Below are 19130 nucleotides of genomic sequence, written 5' to 3' on the forward strand. Positions count from 1 at the left end.
TCCTTTCTTCACCCTGATGTTTTCTCAGAACTTCCACAAGAATAGATGCTGGATCTTTGTATCTGACAGGCACATTTGAAGAAGAAAAAAGAAGCACCTCAAAAACCTGCTCCCCACCCAGGTTAATCTCACTACCTTCTTCCTCCTCAACCATCCTCCATTCCAAGAGAAACCCAACTCTGGACTGTCTGCCCTACTGTTGGAGCTTCTGAAGCTATTGTTCCTGCAGTGAGACCTGATGCTGCTACCACCCTATGACCCTGCTAGAATCATAGAAATGAAAGGGGCACATAGGCAGCCTAGTTCAATCTCCTGTTCATGTGGGAATCCTTCCTCTATGGCATCTTTGATAGGAGGGCTAGAAAGCCTCAGCTTTAAAGCCTCAAAGTGATTGTCCTACTGTCAAGCACCTCATACCATCAGGAAGTTATTTCTGGTGTTTGGTCAAAATCTCCTTCCGTCTAATTTGAACCCATCGTTTCATCAAGAGTGACAGAAATTTGCTCCATTATCTTATGTGACAAGTGCTTCAAACAGCCTTTCCTCCCCCCACCCCAACTAATGGTACCCTAATCCTTCAATCTCTTCCATCTTTATCACCTGCCTCCTGGACATGTTATAGTATTTTAATATCCTTAAATGGTGGTGCCCAGAACTGAACACACACTCCTCAATGTAAAGTCTGACCAAAGCCGAAAAATGAGGGACCATCTTATAAGCTCCTGTAGATGTAGCCTTCAATTGAATTAGCTTTTTTAATGCTGCATCACACTGCCAGACTCCTCCATTGTCTCTCAAGACAGACGGATGCCAACCTACACTGCTGAATGATCAGTTTGGCAGGGCCCACACCAGTTGCCTCTGCTTCCAAAGAGAAAGTGATGGGAGAATCAGGGCCTTTTTGGTGATGGCACCTCAGCTGTGGAAAGTTTTCTCCATGGATGCTCACCTGCTTTATTGGGGGGGGGGGGCGGGGGTCCAATGACTATAATTTTATTATCCCATTATTTCAATAGCCTTTGCATATGGTTGTGCTGGCTGAAGCTGATGGGCATTGTAGTTCAAATCATCTAGACAGTTGGCAAAGGCTGTAATAATAATAATAATAATAATAATAATAATAATAATAATAATAATAATTTATTTATACCCCGCCCATCTGGCTGGGTTTTCCCAGCCATTCTGGGTGGCTCCCAAGAGAATATTCTAATGGAACATTTGCTTGTCTTCATTTTACACGCCCTGCTTCTTTTATCATGAGACTTGTCTTGATTTTTAAAACATTGTTTAACCCCTTGATAATGTCTATGCCCCCTTGATAATTTCTAGGGAGAAATTAATGCTTTATACTGAAGTATACCTTGTGAATGTGAGCTTAATCTGTAATGTAACAGGTTTTCCAAGTCTGTTTTGATGCCATGTGGGTGACTGCATACAAGACCTAACATCTGTAGATGCATCCGTCCTAGAAAGCAACATTTTATGTTTCATAATTGGGTTTTTTAATCAATAACATTTGCAATTTATTTATTTGTTTTTTTAAAAAAAAATCTTGATAAAAGGTGAGATGAAATCTTTGCTTTAAATAATGAAAAATAAAATACAAGATCCAAAGCTCACCCAAATGGCACCGGAAAGAAACAAGATTTCTCGTCAAAGCTTTTGTCCAAAGGAATCCCCATGAACTCAGTTTGACAACTACATTCGACATCCTGCTCATAATTGCAATGGAGGTTCTAGTTTGGGGTGGTAGAATCTCACATTCCCACTGACAAAATAACTGTGGACTGAAGACAGGGGAAAACAGAGTATCATGCAAAAGAAGCATTGTCTTGAGAAAAAATGTCAAGAGCTCCAGCAACATAAACGGAGACTGGATTCTTTGGCAGAGAATTGGTAAGGCTTTCTTTTGTCTATAGCTCTTGTTAGATGCATCTTTGACTGTTATTTATGGGGGGGGGGATTACTCCCAGAAAACAACTGTGCTGCTGAAAGTGGTATGATGCACAAAAGCTTTAGCACTTGGTCCTGGACCACTGAATAACTATTGCACATTTGTGGATATTTAAATCGATTGCACACCAAAAGATAATGACCCCATCTCATTGTACAGAGAAGCTGATGTGGAGATTCTGGTGAATCAATGGCTGATGGTGGCACGAGACAGCCGCGATTCTTCACTGATCTAAGACCAGCCTTGTTTGATCCACTCCACCAAACGGCCTCTCCCAGCTACCTCAGACACCTCACTGCTTTTTGCTTTTTTCCCTCCATCCTCTTCTGTTCTCCATTAATGCAGCTGAATGTACAATCACATCCAAAACTGCCGCTCCTCCAGATGTTTCCAATATATCTGGATCACTCTCCGATAAGTGGGACTGTAATGTTACTTCCTCCTTCGGGCCACTTCACACAAGATGATTTCCTTCACGGTTATCACTTCCAGGTGGCTAAGCTGCATGTATGCCATATCATGTGCCGGACAAACACGTGTGCACTGAGATTTGGTGTATGCAGAGCAGAAAGCTGTGACGGGCAGGAGGCTCCCACCAGATGTGTACACTTGTCCAAATGCACGTTGTGGCGTCCACGCATTTTGTTTCTTCTCCTTCCTATGCCAAAGCTCTTGGAGGGAAAGCCTAAAGGATCGTGTTGCCCTTGTTTCACCCTCTTTCTTTCTTCCTCCTTCTCCTCCTCCTCCCACTCACCTCTCCATAGCCTCCTCCACTTCGAGGGGTTTTCTCTCATTGCCTACCAGCTGCAAGCAGCTACAGCCTTCATCTGGCTATCGCCGCCGAACACCTGGGCAAAACAGAGGAAAAGGAAATAAAGGAAACTTCATACAGTTTGTTCCAGAGGCAACCCAACACCTCCTGGGTGTCTTTCTCTGATGGTGAGAACTTGTCAGCAATCTATTTTCAAAAGTGTGGGAAAGAGAGAACTTTATCATGTACCATCCTCCCAAGTGTGTGTGTGAAAGAAAGGGAATCAGATAGAAGGGTGTGTGTTTTTTTTGTTTTTAAACCCTTTCTAATATTCAGGATGGTGTATCTGAGAGCAGGGGTATAGATATCTCAGGCAATCCTTGGCAAGGGTGAGGCACTCTGAACATGCTCAGATGCACTGTCCACTTCACCTGATCAGCTGCTTGTCAAGGCTGGATCCTGCATGGAATAGATCTTCCAGTGCCCTGATTGGGATGGGGGAGGTTGTCACAATTTGGTCCAGTTTCCTGCAGTGATGGGAAAGGGGGGCTAGCCAGGAGAGGATCATATTATGGGGGTGAGGGTGAGGAGAGAGGTGAGTTGAGTACACAAACAGGTTGGCACTGGAGGAGGAGCGATTGCTTGAATAAGGTGGTCTCTTTCGCTCCTTCCGTCCCCCTCCCGCCGAAGTGCCTGTGATCAGCAAAGCCCTGTCTCTTTAATAAACTGACTGCCTTCTGTCTGCTCGGAGTAAATTTCATCCTGTCATCAGGTCGCGGAGGAGGAGTTTGTTAATGTACAGTTTGCTCAGTGGATCGATGTTCGCTGGCATCGCCTCGCCCTGCCTGTGCTTGTGCCTCTGTGTGTGTGTGTGGATGTGCGTGTGTGGATGTGTGTGGTTGTGCGTGTGGATGTGTGTGGATGTGTGTGAACACCAGATTTCCTCCCATCCAAAGCTTCTCTGTCCTCTTCCATATCACTCACAACCTGGCATCTGACAGCAACAAACCTGCAGTTTTCTCAGCCAACACTCACCAATCCGCCATATAGATCTACGCGAAGGAGGCGACGAGGAAAGGGGGGGGGGGGGGAGAGAAATAAGAGAGAAAGAGGGGGGTGAGAGGGAAAGAGAGGAAATAGGGGGGGAAACAACCGCCTGAGCTGCTTTAAAAAAAATATTTTGCATATCTATATTTTGCTATTTATTGATCACTTTTCAAAAAACAAAAATAAAATAAATCCCGGCACCTTTTTTTTTTCTTTTTTGCATTTGATGTTCCTGGATGTTTGCATCAAAGCAAGTCTTGCAACAGTTCAAACAAGACCAAAAAAGAGAGAGAGATAGAAAAGCAGCCGCTCCCCACCCCCACCCCATCCCGGTTTCCCTTTCCTTTTTAAAATTAAATCCTAAGAATCAGAATCCGAACAGGTTGATCTCGTCAGAGAAGTGCCAAAGAAGAGAGACGGGTGCTTAGTGCTGCCGGCGGTGGGTCGCTGAGGAGGCAAAGCGCGGAGGGGAGGAAAGGAAGAGAGAGGGAGAGAGAGAGAGAGAGAGAGGGAGGGAGGGGAAGGGAGAGGAAAAAAAAACACAGACACACGCACACACACAGAAAGAGAGAGAGAGAGAGAGACAGAAAACAAGCCCCGCGAGCTTCCAAGGCTCCTCGGATCTGGAAAGAGAAGTGAGATTGGAGAAAGTACAGCGATGCCAAGGAGGAAACAGCAGGCACCCAAACGGGCAGCAGGTAAGGAACCAACCCACTCGCCGCAGCCCTCTCGGCGTCTCCCGAAGACCTTTAAGCCCTCCCCTCCTCCCCCACAGTTTATTGTAGGGACGCGCTTGGAGAGATTCTGTCTTTGCAATTTTTTAAAAAGGGGAAGAAAAAAACTCCATCATTTTTATTTCAACCTTTCCCTTTCTGTTTCTCTCTCTCCTCCCTCCCCCCCCCATCCTTTGCAACTTGGACGCTATTGAATCAGCCTCTCTGGAAGCCGACTAGTTTTTCGCACCAACCGGTGCTTATTTTTATTTATTTTTTCAGGGCGGATGGGGAGGTGCGGAGGGGGGGAGATGACCGCTTTTCCGCTTCGTCCCGACGCTGCTCGGGTCCCGTCTCCCTCTTAAACTTTTCCCCCCAACTTTCTTCCACATGGTTTCTCACCTCTCTTCCCCTCCTCTCTCCCCTCCCCAACCCCCTCAAATCCCCTTTGATCATCTTCGCGTTGCATCCCTGCTATGGAGTTTGCAACGAGGAGCTCTTGGGTTTTTAATATATATATATTATTTTGTACTGCAGTTTGCATGCCTCTAGAGGAGTAATGTTTTGCTTTTTTAAAATAATAATAATAATAATAATAATAATAATAATAATCATCATCATCATCACCATTTCCATAGCGTCGTTCCTCGTTCAGTTCTTTCTCTTTCTCCCTCTGAAATAGCGGCGGCGGGGGCGGGGGGTGCTGTCTGTCTCTGTTGATGAACCCGCTGGTTGAAGTTCAAGCCTTTGATCATCAGTGGCGAAATAAAGCGTGCGGGGGGGGGGGGAGAAACTGCAACAGGAAATAAAACGAACGTTCTGACGGTTAAGGAGGCAGCCCCTTAGATTCCAATCAAATTAATCTTTCGGACTCCTTTCGCTTGCACGCTGCTATTCAAGTTGAAATGAAACTGTTTCTAGCCTGCATGATGGGGGGGGGGGGGTGTCAGATGCTCCGGGTTTTTTTGGGTTTTTTAGGGCTTTCCCGGCGGCTCCAGCAGTTTGCAACTTTTTGGGACGGTGTTCTGCTTCGGTTGCAAATGGGGAGGAAAGAGAGGCTAGGAAAAGTTGAGCCCAGTAAGGAACGGGGGAGTAGAGAGGCCTGCACAATGCTAACGTGGATTTTAGGTGTGTGCATGTATTTTAATGTAAGGTTGGTTAATGGAGAGAGACAGAGACAGAATAGTTTGCTAGGATTTTTGTTTCTGGGTAGCGCAGCTGGGAAGTTCATTTTTTCTGCCACCAGACCCACCCACTGAAAAAATCAGGTTTCCAGATGATTGCCAACTTTGATTTGACATTTGATTGATCACCTGTCATCTTGCTGCCTTTGATCTATTCATTCTTGATACATATCAATATATCACTCACTATGGTAACCTGAGTGCCAGTGACGCAAGTCTTGCCCTCTAGAATCTCTTAGCCAGACATTCACAATTATTATCTTGTTTGGCTTTAATGTGGGTGGGATTTGTCTTCTTCTTCTTTGTGTTCACTTAGATTAGAGCTGTACAGTGAAGCTAAGTTGTTGCTGTGTTGTTGTGTTTTTTAAAAAAACCCTCTCCAAACCCCCCCCCCTCTGCCAGGAGATCATCAGATAACACTTTGCATTTCCATTAGACACTGAATAATATAGCTTTGAAATGTGGGAAAGTTTCAGGATAGGCATTTGAGTAAATCTTGCGCAGTACTGCTTGAGGACTATTCAAATGTGAAAATTAATCTCGGAGGGGAGAATGGGTTTGACAAACTTTTACAAACTTGACCCAGTTCAAGCTTCGGCAATCGGCCCTCCCACATTCTCCCTAGTATATGTCTATAAATTAGAAATTATAATTGCAATCCAAAGGTTAGTTACGATTATTTCATACAAAAGGGGTTTAGGTGACTACAATCAAAAGGCATAATTGAGACAATTCTTTGGAGAGTCTTATATGGGGGTTATTTTTCACTCTGCTGAGAGACGTTTAGGACAGCAGTAACAGTATTGCCACATGGTTATCGCTGCACTCATTTGCCAGAAATAAAGAAACCAATATTTCCTTGTTAGTGGTACAAGTTTAGATTTTCCATATGAATACAGGCCCTATGTGCTACGATTCTGCTTCTTTATAAACTAAGACTCCAACGTCTCTTGAAAGCCTTTCTGTTGCCATTGTGGGTGCTGGCAGCCCTGATCCGCCATGTACACATTCCTTGATTTTCCTTTTCGTCGGACTTTTGAACACTCCTTCTTCCTGAAGTGTGCTGGAATTTAAGAGGTTAGGGATGCCGGAAAAGGTAGGTTTGTGTGCCACCTGGAAATAATATCATACAATAGGCATCTTATGCATGATAACAGCCTCCTTGTTAATTACACTGGTATCATCCTTGGTCCTCAGCCAAGATGCCACTCCCCTGAAAAGAACTTTGGAACATTTTTTTTTTGTAGAGGTTTTCAAACTGCTGGGTGACAGTTTGAATAACTTGGGCCCATGATATCCCATAATTATGTTGTGAAATTATGTGCTTGGCTTTCAGAAGTTACTGCCCCCTGTTTAATATTTGTTTCAAGTTATGAGGGGGCTGGTTCTTTAAGGTTACATTTAACATAGCAAATAGAGAGCAAGTTTCTACTGTTTCAGAGCAAGTCCTGAGTTTACACGGTGTCTTTAAAACACCATGCAACATTGTTACGTTTGTTTTAATTTCCCTTGCTCTAGTATACAGATTCTGTTTCATAAATTGAAGGAGGTCTTAGAGGTCCAGGAGCTACAATATGGCCTTAGGCAGAATGAGGAAGGTGTGGAGGAAGCAATTGATTATCCAGATGTTTGGCACAACAAGTATTCTCTTTCGCCTTCTTTTAAATGCAAGCTTTGTCATTCTTTAAAACAAACAAACAAATAATCTGCATGCTCAAGGAGGGACATTGGATTATGACATTGGATTATGCTTCGGGAAAAGTTTGCAACTTTTTAGGTAGCTGGTCTCTAAGGGGAAGGAAGGTATTAAGGTATTAGGATCCTGCACATAGCTGCTTTGGCCATTGCTTGAAATTATATCCTATGCACAACTGTAAATAATTGTGTCCCAGCACTGACTTTGAAAGCAGGTTTCTCATTTGATTAATGAACGACGTAAAGGTTAGAGAGAACAAGCAAGTGAATCAGCAGGGATGTCCCGCTGCTTGATGAAAATCTACCTACATGGCAATTTCCACCCCCCCTATAATTAATGTTAAGCCCCGAGATCCTTATATTGTATGTTACAGAATGCTGCAATGAAGCTGGTGGTGTAAGTGAATAAGTAGGGGCTATTTGGGCTTGATGATGGCATATTTTGTCCTTAACTCTTTTTTTGTTGTTTAAATCGTACTTTGAGTCAGGAAAACAGCGATGTCAAACACATATGTTCCCCTTGACTCATTTCTCAACAGCACTGTTCTCCCCCCGCTTCCCCAACTATTGTCTGCATAATTCTTTGAGCAGATGTTTGAATATTTTTAGGTCAGTGGCTGACATTACATCATACATTTATTTGTAATGATATATTACATGTGCATTGTTATCTTGCATCCCTAAAGAGCCCAAGGTGCTTTGCAGACTGTCGGTCCGATTCCCTTCTTCTCCCCTGGTTGAGAGACGGGAGGAATTCTCCTGTAGCCAATGGGATTACATCGTGGTGAGAAAGATGAGCATTAGGCCGAGAATGTTGTTTCTGAATTATAAAAAATGCAGCTGTCTCTGGGGAGCAGCCATTGCATGACCCAACACAATTGAGGGGAGAGGAAAAGCTAGGACTAAGACTGAATTGATATGTTAATTCCATTTTTATTTCTCTATATCGGAAATAGCTTTCATACCCAATTGCACAGGATTAAGCCCTCCTCTCCTCCTACAGCTTGTCAAGATGTTCATATTTTATATTACAAATTGTGAATTTGCTGCGTATTGCTGGGGAATGTAAAATCTGGACTTAGCACTTTTCTTTTTCTCCCCTTTTGGTTCTCTTTCCTGTCTCTGCTGGGCCCTGATAGGTTGCCTGTTTAAGAAGCAAAAAGCTCAAAAGTACAACACAGGGAGCAACCAGCTGCATTTACTTTGTTTACCAGAGCTAGAAATGAATAATGCAGATTTTGTTTTCATGAAAGTCCTTGTGTGGCAGTAAACATAAGACTATTAGCAATCATTACTTAAAAGTTGCAATTTGCACCTTAATAGTACCAGTTATTTAAATAGCGAACAACCGTTTCAGACGTAGCAATCCACCTTCTTCTGGGTTAGACTAGCAAGGTCTTTGGTCTCATATATGGCATAGTAAGAGATGTGTGTTATGCATATAATCATGATCAAAGGCTTTGCATTTATGCAATGTTACTACTCGCCTCATTATCAGAAAGACAATAATACTGGGTACCAAGCAAAATAGGCCTGAATTGTACTATAAAATAAAAATGCATTGTCTTCCTTGTATTCTGCCCCGGGAGAAGAAGTACACATCAAAGACACCAAAAAGACTCTTGCTTCAAAACTCTTCAAGTTCATATCCTTATATCACAACACAGACGGATTTCATGAAAGCAATTTGGTTTCAAAAAGGAGGAGAGATATTTAACTTCTTAAGCGGAATAAAATGGCCCCATTCTTGGCTCAAAGCCCACCCACCCATTTGATACCATCAAATGGGCTGGCTGGCCCAAGAGGCAAGGTGAGGTGAGCACCTCAGGCAGCAGGGTCTACCAGCAGATCCCAGTGTCAAACTTTCTTTCTTCCCTCCCTTCTTCCTCATGTAGATCTTCCCTGATCCCTTTCTTCCTTGGTGGAGACCAAGGCCATCTTGGCATCTGTCTCCAGTGCCCAAAGTGTCTTGGGATGGCCTCAATCTGGATTGCATTTGGGGATCAGGCAAATGCACCAATCCATTTCTGGTTGTGGATTGGGCTCGTGGCACCACACCTGAAATGTGTGAGATGGGTGGCAACAATTGCACCACACAGCTTTAACTGACATGGGGTGGAAGTCTCCTGGCCACTTGGCAGCACAATGCTCTAACATGCAACCAATTTGCCATCTGGATAGATTATTACTTGGGACACGATTTCCACTGCCCTTTATATATCCATTTCATTTTGTGAATCAGAACGGACCACCATATCAGCTCATAAGAATATGGTATTTGGATTGCTATTTTTGTTGTCGAAATGGACAACTCACTTCTCTTAATAGCTGGCTGCAATTTAGAGTTTCCTCCCAATTTCTATGGCACGTTTCATTGTGCATAAGGAGCATTGCAGTTTTTACCTTCCTTATTTTCAATGTAACTGGGTGAAGGTTAGGCTGAGAAAATAGCTTGCCCAGGCTGCTGGAAGAGCTTCATAAATGATCAGGAATTTCATCCCGGTCCTCACCTGTAGGCAGCCTACACTTTCCTTGTAGGACACCTTATTTCTTTGCTTTGTGCTTCCTCCTTAAATCTCAAATGCCCACATGTGGTAAAGAATACGTTAACCATTTCCTTTTTTGATCCAGGGATTTTGGGGACCTTTGATGAAGGGTGCTTCTAGTGGTCCTCCCTAACCTGGAAGCAAAACAAACTCATAAATTTCTCATGATGTTTCTGACTTTCTATGCTCTTCCATGATACTGAATGAGAATGGGCAGTGGGCCTTTTGGAAATATTGGTGCCCAGGCAGCTGGTCTAACCTAAGCTCAAGCATTTATTTTCCCATTATCTAGTCTGTTGCACTAAAAACAACAGTCTTGCTGTTGGGCCTTACATACAGGAAATGTTGCCCTGAGTTCTCCTGTGCCTCAGAATAACATCCCATACATGGGGGGGGGGAGGTTTCCAAAAAATGTACTGGTTTTCTCTTATAACACACAGACAAAAACACAAAAGAAAAACAGTACATTTGACACAACATAAAAACTTAACAACAATAAAAACACACAAAATAAAAGAAGAATTTTTTCTTCTTGTTCCCTGGTGTATTTACATTGCTAAAAGACTTCCTCGACAACCTCCAATCTGAATTTCATCATATCACATATTTAGCAGTTCCCAGTTACATCCCATACACATGAAGTGGTTGGTAGCGCACAAAAACTTATTAGGATCTCACAGAAGTCTTTGCTCCCCCCCTCCATAGCTTTGTCCAACCCCCATTCAGATAAAACATTTACTAGTTCGCTGGGAGAGACGTCTAGTGGTCTTACCTCTCTGCTTCACACCCCGGTGAAAACACAGCTCCAAAAATATATATTCCAAACCAGGGCATGTGTGTATGTTTGGTTTTTTGCAAGTGACGCTCAGGGCCCAGGTCAGGAGTTGCCATGTTTGGGCATCTGCCAAGAGCTCTCCATTCTAGCAGGCAGCCCACAGAAAAGCATCCGCTGGATCTGCTGCGATAAAGAGAGAGACTCATCGAAGGTGGGGAGAGCATCTTGTCCAAACTTTCCTTCCTGCCCAGAAAAAAAATCCAGGAGCTGGCACTCTGTCCAGTAAAGGCTTCCAACCAGAATGTGATATTCATTATCCTCTAATAAATTTTCAGTTTTTCAAAACTGCTTAGATATTATGTGTGGGTGGACCCCCATAACTTTAAAAAAAAAAATTCAGTGCAAACTTGAAAACATTTTCTCCTTTCCCTGATTTTTTTTTTTGTCCAAGACATAATCTTTCTTGATTTTATTTTTGGAAAAATACGGTGTCTGGTTTTCTTTCAGGTGTGGCCGCAGAAATATTCAACTTCAGTCGATGAAGTGCTGATGTTCAGTATCAGACAGACATAGAATAGAAATTGCATTAAGCTGTTGTGCAGACTTTAAGAGTTCAAATGCTAACCATAAAAAAATGTTAATTTGTGGCAGGAATCTAATCTGGTTATTTTAGTGGCTGAGACATTGGTTGCCAATGCAGAATATAGTCTTCATTTAGACTCTTTCGGATTGTATTGCAGACAGGGGAGCGTTGTGTAGGCAGCGCAGCACACGAAGTTTCTTTTCATAAAGCCTGGCTATGAAAATACCCCTTTGTTAATTTTATTAAGGCATCTTTCTTTCTGAAATTAAAGACATTTGTAAAGTTTTTACTTCCAGAACATGCTCGCACAAGCAGCAGGATGGTTTAGGGAGCCTGATAACTTGAGCCAGCTGGAAACATGTTTGATTCACAGCAGAAGATTTTAGTTTCATTCATTCAACAAATTGGAATGATTGATTTTTGCATTGTGTGTGTGTGTGTGTGTGTGTGAGAGAGAGAGAGAGAGAGAGAGACAGAAAGAAAGAAAGAAAGAAAGAAAGAAAGAAAGAAAGAAAGAAAGAATTTTGTGGGATTGGTGGTCCAACCCAACAGACCGTATTCTTATGGACTGCATCCCGTTTCTACAAATGCTTACTCTGAAGTGACTGCTGCTGAATTCAGTGAGGGTTTATGCCTGAGCAAGGCTGTGTGCAAAGATTGCTGCTTTAGGCAGCAGTCCTGCATCCACTGGGCGTAAACTCCATAGAACTTAATGGGTTTTACTTCTGAGTAGATTTGCAGAGGAGTGCACTGTTAGTTTCGTTCCAAGGCCTGGCACTGAAAGTACAGTGAGATTAGGCTCTTAATCTGAAAAATAAAAGGATATTGTTAAGGTTATGGCATGAGTTATTTTTTGCCCTTAGCCTTCCTGTAGAACTTCCCTGCGGAGTCTTTGGAGAGGTCTGGTTTTCTTTACTGTAGTCACTTTATAGTCCTATAACAGTGTTTCCAAATCAATGGCATTATTATTGCTATTGTGTTTCCTGTCAATTACAAATGGTGCTCTGAAGTGCTTTCTACATTCTCTTTGTAACAAACTGGAAATTAAATGTGTGTGTGTGTGTGTGTTTGTGTGTTTAGTGGGGCAAAATACAGTACGGCCTTTAAAATGTCCCTTAAAATGAACAGGGGACCTGGGATTGCAGCAGGAGTTTACAAAGCCAGAAGACCTGTGAATACTATGAACATCAGATTCGCCCCACAATACATGACATATGCTCAAAGTGTCATTTAGGTTCCTCCTTACTAGGATAACCTCTGATGCAAGGCGCTTGCTATTTTGCCTCTTTTAAAGCCATTTTTTAAACCGGATGCTTAATGCAGCCTATTGTGAGCTAGGCATACCTTCATGCTGAAAAGCAACTAGGGAATGGTGTCTTTGTAAGATTTCTTGGGGAAATGGGTCACAGACGAGCACGGTTCCCCATTAGATTTACACATTCCCTTTGGCAACTGTTGTTGATAGTCACTTATTTTTTTTAAGAGAGGGATTTAAAAATAGTTGAAAATACTAGAATCAGGAGCTAAAGGTTTAGAATAGAAAAGGGGAGGTGTTCTTTATTTCTGAAGAAGCACAGTTTTACCATCAGGAAGAAAAAGGCCTAACATTATCTACAAAAAAAGTAATAAGCTTTGGAGCAGGGGGCGGGGGAGGGAAATACATTGTTTATGATCTATGGCCTGCAGTAATACTGTTTAATGGTCTCCAAGAAATCTGGCCAAGGCGAAACCGAATCTCCTTTAGGAATATCTAAATGTAAATAAATGTGCATATGTGCATCTCCATGCACTCAGTTCCCACACGTACATTCCTCCACATCCATACCCAGGCGCAAATAAAAAGGTTATAGAAAAACAAGGCACTGAGAGTTTTGTTGATATGAGGTGTTAGTCTTCCAAACTGCTAGAGAGAGAGAGAGAATTTTTAAATGCTCAAAACTGTTTGAAACAGTCATTTTGTTAAAAATTGATCCCAAAATTTAAATAAATGTGCATTTATGTGGGTCTCCATTCTCAGTCCTGCCCACACATGCATTGTTTTAAGCAACCCATCGAGAGGCTATAGAGAAACGTGACCCTCGCAATCTTGCTGATAGGAAGATTTAGTTTTCCAAATTGCAGAAGACGGAATAAATCTTTATATGCTCTGGGCCACTTGAGACAGTTGTTTTGTTAAAGAACAAAAGAGCCCCCAACTTATCGTGTGTGTGTGGGGGGGGGGGAACATTAAGTCCCAACATAACAAAAAACTTAGCATGCTTGTGCTGGTGGTATAAATTGTAGGGAAGGCAAAAAGCAAGCTGCTTCCATCGGTTTGCTCTGCTTTGGCTGCTGTTCGCCAAGTGCAGATGTTCAGTTCCAATTGATTCCATCACCCGTTTTCAGGTGCTGCTACGAAGTTCATTTTGATGAAATTTTCTATTAGGAGCAATTAAATTCAAACATATTAATAGCCAGGAGCTGTGCTGTAATGCTTATGCGTTTGTGGCAAATGCATTCTCTTCCTTTTAAGCTCTTTGTGATAATAAACATAATATTGTTCAACTTTATTGGGGGAGAGAGAGAAAATTCCGAGGGAAAAGTTGCCGCATTAGTGCTGCATTTTTATTGTATTAATGTAAATGAGATGCCGTCTTTGCTCTTTCATCTCTGCATATTGTATCTATTATTTCTCTATCTTGCTCTTTGCTGGGTAAGTGCCTATATTCTCCTCCTTGCATTCAGCATAAAACTGCTATCATCTAATGATACCCTACCTCATTAAAGTTGTTCATGATGCAAAGGGGAGTGTGATAGGCACCATCTTCTCTACCTTAAATGGTTATGGAAAAGCAGAGCCATCGAACGTGTGAAAATAGCGTGATCCATCTTGAATAACCATTAAAATTGGGCATGTCAGAAAAAGAACAACAGCAGCGACAGAAACTTTTTTTTTTACTGGGGAAGAACAGATCCATAGCCCCAGGTGGCAAATATGTGAAGCAATAAGGGTTTTAAGAAGCTTTTGGTTCCTCCTCTATCACTCTCAGAAGACTACTTTAATTGAAAAACCTGTTGTGCCTGGTTTTCTGTATGTATACGAGGAAAAGCCCAGTTTTCCTAAAAGATTTGTATTTTGGCTTACCATAATAGTTAATTTTTAAAACAACCTCCCAACTCTTGTTTTCTCTCCTTTAAACATCAAATCAAGATGTAGCTGATCTTAACTTGTAAAGAATTCTGTTGCTTGTAAAGAATTCTAACTTGTAAAGAATTCTATTGCTATTATAACTTTAAAAAAATACTATTAAATATTCCCAAGGTGTCACTCCTACATACAATATTTGGCCTGTTTCTGTAAGAATTCCGGTACAATCTGCCCTGGAAAAGGATGCACCATGCTGTTTGCTATTTTAATGAAAATAATTATATCCATCAAAATCTACTGTGCGATTTCAGCTAACCGTGTTTAGGAAAGAAAAAGGGATGGAATCAAAGGCATCAGAATGCAGAAGTTAAAAGCCTGTGTATTTCTCTGGTCTTTTCCGCTGATACTACTGAGAGGTCCTTCTGTGCAGTGGTGAGAAGTAGTTTGGTTTATGAGATGGCATAATGATGCACATCTTGCAACACCATCATTCTCTTAAATCCCCTTCAAAGATTGCCAGATCTGTAATTCTACTGTATGTGTACACAGGTGATCATCTCAATTTGTTCCAGACAGTAAGTGACTTTTTCTAGGAAAAGAGCTGGATCTCTTAAAGCATGTCAATTTAGGGGCAGGAAAGAGACAAACAAAGGATGCCAGCTAGAGATGTGTGCCAAACTCTTCATCCTGCAGTTTGAACTGCAATATTGATAAACCTGGCCAAAGCAGCCATGAAGTAACCAGTGGGGAAGAAATAGTAGTTATGAGTGATAGGAGCCCTCTTATGTCCTTTAAAATGGAGAAAGGTAGGATACAGACTAAGTAGTCTGGAGCCGCCACAGAAGCTTGTATAAATCTGCCTGGAGAAGTTGCATGCTTTGATAGGAGTAAAGGTAAAGGGATCCCTGACCGTTAGGTCCAGTCGTGGCCGACTCTGGGGTTGCGGCGCTCATCTCGCTTTACTGGCCAAGGGAGCCGGCGTACAGCTTCCGGGTCATGTGGCCAGCATGACTAAGCCGCTTCTGGAGAACCAGAGCAGTGCACGGAAACGCCGTTTACCTTCCCGCCGGAGCGGTACCTATTTATCTACTTGCACTTTGACGTGCTTTCGAACTGCTAGGTTGGCAGGAGCAGGGACTGAGCAACGGGAGCTCACCCCGTCGCAGGGATTCAAACCGCCAACATTCTGATCGGCAAGTCCTAGGCTCTGTGGTTTAACCCACACCGCCATCCACATCCCGCATTGATAGGAAGGGGTCTACAAATGTGGTGCTTAGGCATTCGCTGTTTCAACATTGCTGAGGCATCTGTCTTAGCTATTTACTTATTTAAGCAGTTGAATTTGGTGGATATGCACTGTTACTTCAGCTTCCTTGATGGGAAAATTAGCACCACAATCCTATAGATGTCCTTTCAGAAGTAAGCCCCATTGAGGTCAATGGGACTTACTCCCACCTAAAACAAAGTAGCATGTTCTGTCTTTGGAGATTCATTATGTAATAATAATAAGCAACAGACAGAATAGAACGATGGTGGCTCTTTTGGCACCAGAAGTGCAAAGAAGATGTTTCATTATTTAAGCTGGATAATTACGGGATTGTTAGGAAGCAATGGGTTTATCTGTATGGGCATGCATTTCATTTAGTAATTTCCATATACAACCTTGTATTAACACCATGCATTCTTAGATACATCTAAAACAAATCATGCAGATATTGTATATTATTTAAAAATGTATAAATTCAGCACACTACTTACATGCAATTCGTTCATACATTCACCCATATGTTTTGTGCATGCATACATGTATTTTCAAGGCAGTTGGGCTGATTATTCTGCAGTTTTGATTTTTAAGTTTAAGTGGGGGTGGAATATTCTCCTGAGATAACAGCTTTTGCATTGCTGTTTAGCATCTTTGAATCCCTTGCATATCCAAGGGATTTTGGCAAACTACTGCTGGTGAGAATGGGCACTTAGACTAATCTGATATAAGAAAGCTTCCTGGTTATATAAGAGAGTAGATGCCTGGGCGATCATACCCTAAAAGTGATTATATTGTAATGCTACCTAACCAATCAGGTGGGTGACATGGCAACTGAGACCAAAGTTCATGTAAATGAATAAGTGAGCATTTTTCGCAAGGAATCCTGAAAAATCATCAACAGGTTGAGATGCCTTTCAACACTCCAAGAAACATTTGTGGAAAACCATGAATAGTTTGGCTCAGCCCTAAACGTCAAGGCTATGCCCAGAGTAATGTATCCTTGCAGCATTCTCCAGTGATGATATCACAGTGGCCAACTTTGAAAGGTGCTCCGCAAAGGAAACATAATTAAGTGCTACCCAATATCATGGGACTGACTAACAGTTCATTCGCACAACGTGCTTTTCCCATCACTGGACGATCAGCTTCCCACAACTGCAGGCGGCAATTCCCTCATCTGCACCAAATGCATTTGCATGGGAATTCTCTGTTGCAAGAGTCATCGTGGGGAATTGTTCCACGATGGGAAAAACATACAGGAACACGAAACCTAAAAAAGAGAGCAAAATGTAATTAATGCTGCATTGGCATCGCTCTAACAATATTGTCAGCAGATAGCTCAGTAAAAAAATGGGACAGCTTAAGGCGCCGGACAAAATACCTCGATCAATTCTAGCAGCATAGTTTCGAGGTTGCACCGCTGAACAATATGCTAAGCTTTTGCACTGATTTTGTTTTGCTCCCTATTCGAGCCAGGAATGAAGAGCCACCATGATTTGAGCTGCAGGGTATATCAGGGGACCACAAGGAATGATCTCTGCAAATAAAGCACCTAAGAAATAACTGTGACGTTATTAGAATACAGAGACAGTTCACTCTGCACCACCCACTGTAGGCTGCAACTTCCTAACACACGTTATACCTTTGGGGCTACAAGAGGGAGGAAGAACGAGAAAGAGGGGTGGGGAGAGGAGAACGAGGAAAGGACAGACCTGAGAATAAACTTGGACACATGAGTGAATATTTACATCAGGCCCCGTTCTGTAAAATTGGTTTCTGAGTCTGAAAAACTTCAGATCGATTAGCACAGTGGCTAACCCGGCTCTGAAAGCTGTTCTCTCACCTACAATGCATTGCTTTAGTCTGTTCCTCAACAGGCATCAATGCCCATGCCATATCTTCTCAGTAAAGCTCAGACAGAGTTATCGGATGCTGCTGTTCTCTCTTTTAAAGATTGCAGAAGAAAGCTTTTGTCTTGCACAGTGTATGTAGGTAGGGTTAGTCACTTTGTGTCGGCAATGTGGCAAGACACCAGTAACACAGGCTAGGCTTCTTCACTGCTGTATATGGGAGGGGAAGAAGGATGCTCTTACGGAGTTGCATCTGCCATGACTAGCTTGGAGTGCATCATTGTGCCTGTGGGAGTGCTCTGGATTGCAGCCTGTGTGTCATGGCTCTTCAGCTTGTGTCTGGTCACACAGAAACTCTTTCCCCATCCATCCAAATCTATGGCGAAACCAGGACTGTAGTTATAATGGCCTTCAAGCTGTACTAAACATAAGCAATTCAGATATCTGGAAAACTGGAAATCCGGTAGCTGTTTCCCTCATTCCTCATGTTTATCCTCTTCCGTTCTTGTTCCATAGTGTGAAGGGAGGGGGGGAATATAGCATAAACTCAATCAAAATGCATCATTGTTCAGTATTGCAAATAAAAAACTGCACTTGGCAGATTTCCCCTTAAAGCGCCTCTTAATACGTATTGTCAAAACGTCTAAAGATGTCTCTTACTCATAAGCATTTAATTATTTGTGACACTCAAACTAATATCCAGAGCTGTGGGGGGAAAATAATGGTATTAAATATTTTCTCTTGTCAAATGGTAACAAAACATTGCCTACATGATAAACTCTTCATTATTTTCATGTAATGTATTTCAGATAGATAGATAGGTATATAGATGATGAGATTGAATGAGATTTCTGATGTCCATCTCTGATTCTTGATTTCCGTCCCTTATGTACCAATTTGTTTTTATTTGTTTATTTTAAATGTTTATTATATCCTGCCTTACCTTCTGAAAGCGAGCAGCTAAAGGGCCAATAAAAGTTCATACTACAAAGTGGTTGAAACCATAGAAAACATATTTTCTTTTTCTAATAAACAAAGTCTCGTACTATGTACATATATATTGGGAGCTACAGAAGACTAATGCAAACTAAAACGGAAAATGTCTTCTCTGACCATTTTTGTGTGTGTGTGGGTGAGTGGTGGCAAAATCATGATAAATCATGGGAGGGGGGGAAAAGAAATTCCTCCAAAATTTTGGAAGACGTTCCTTCTTACCTTACAAAGGGGAAAAGGTTTTTTTTTATCCTTGTGTTTAAAAAATCTTTTTTTAAACAGTGGTGCCAGGTTCTCTCTGCATGTCAACTAGTGGGGAAGACCTTTTGGTCTGCTCAGTCTGCAAACTGTTGATGATAAACTTCAATGCACTTGCTTTTCCTTTTGATTCTTAACTATATTTTTAAAAGTATTGGAATATACATGCCTTCAGTTTCCCTCCTTTCCAACCAACCCCTCTGTGCGGCCCTGGGCACTGGCAGCCCACGCTATGTCACTGGATGGCACAGATTATGCATGCAAAGATGATGCTCTACTCTGGGCTACAAGCATTCAGTGCACCACTGCATAGAAGAGCAAGTGTGCGTAAAAGCATATGGATTTAAAATGTCTAATTGTGACACTTGAGGCTTCTTTCAGTGCAAGACA

The 19130-nt window shown here is 42.1% G+C and overlaps 1 protein-coding gene and 1 long non-coding RNA gene across 4 annotated transcripts in view; one reads left to right on the top strand and one right to left on the bottom strand.

Moving 5' to 3' along the window:
• Positions 1 to 1124: 1124 nt before the first annotated feature.
• On the bottom strand, positions 1125 to 5380 carry LOC128416473 (uncharacterized). Its single transcript, XR_008331221.1, has 2 exons — positions 5093 to 5380; positions 1125 to 2802 (listed from the first exon to the last, which is right to left on the bottom strand). It is a non-coding gene; the product is annotated as an uncharacterized LOC128416473 (long non-coding RNA).
• TSHZ2 (teashirt zinc finger homeobox 2) overlaps positions 3860 to 19130 on the top strand; it is a 330403-nt gene continuing 315132 nt past the window's right edge. Inside the window, exon 1 of one of the 3 annotated variants that reach the window (XM_053394282.1) lies at positions 3860 to 4450. In XM_053394282.1, the coding sequence (XP_053250257.1) occupies positions 4411 to 4450 (40 nt within the window). In that variant the 5' untranslated portion in view covers positions 3860 to 4410. The remainder of the gene's footprint in view (positions 4451 to 19130) is intronic. The other 2 variants (XM_053394280.1, XM_053394279.1) reach the window with 2 other exon arrangements.

This window comes from Podarcis raffonei, chromosome 6, assembly GCF_027172205.1.
Source record: "Podarcis raffonei isolate rPodRaf1 chromosome 6, rPodRaf1.pri, whole genome shotgun sequence".
NCBI lineage: Eukaryota > Metazoa > Chordata > Lepidosauria > Squamata > Lacertidae > Podarcis > Podarcis raffonei.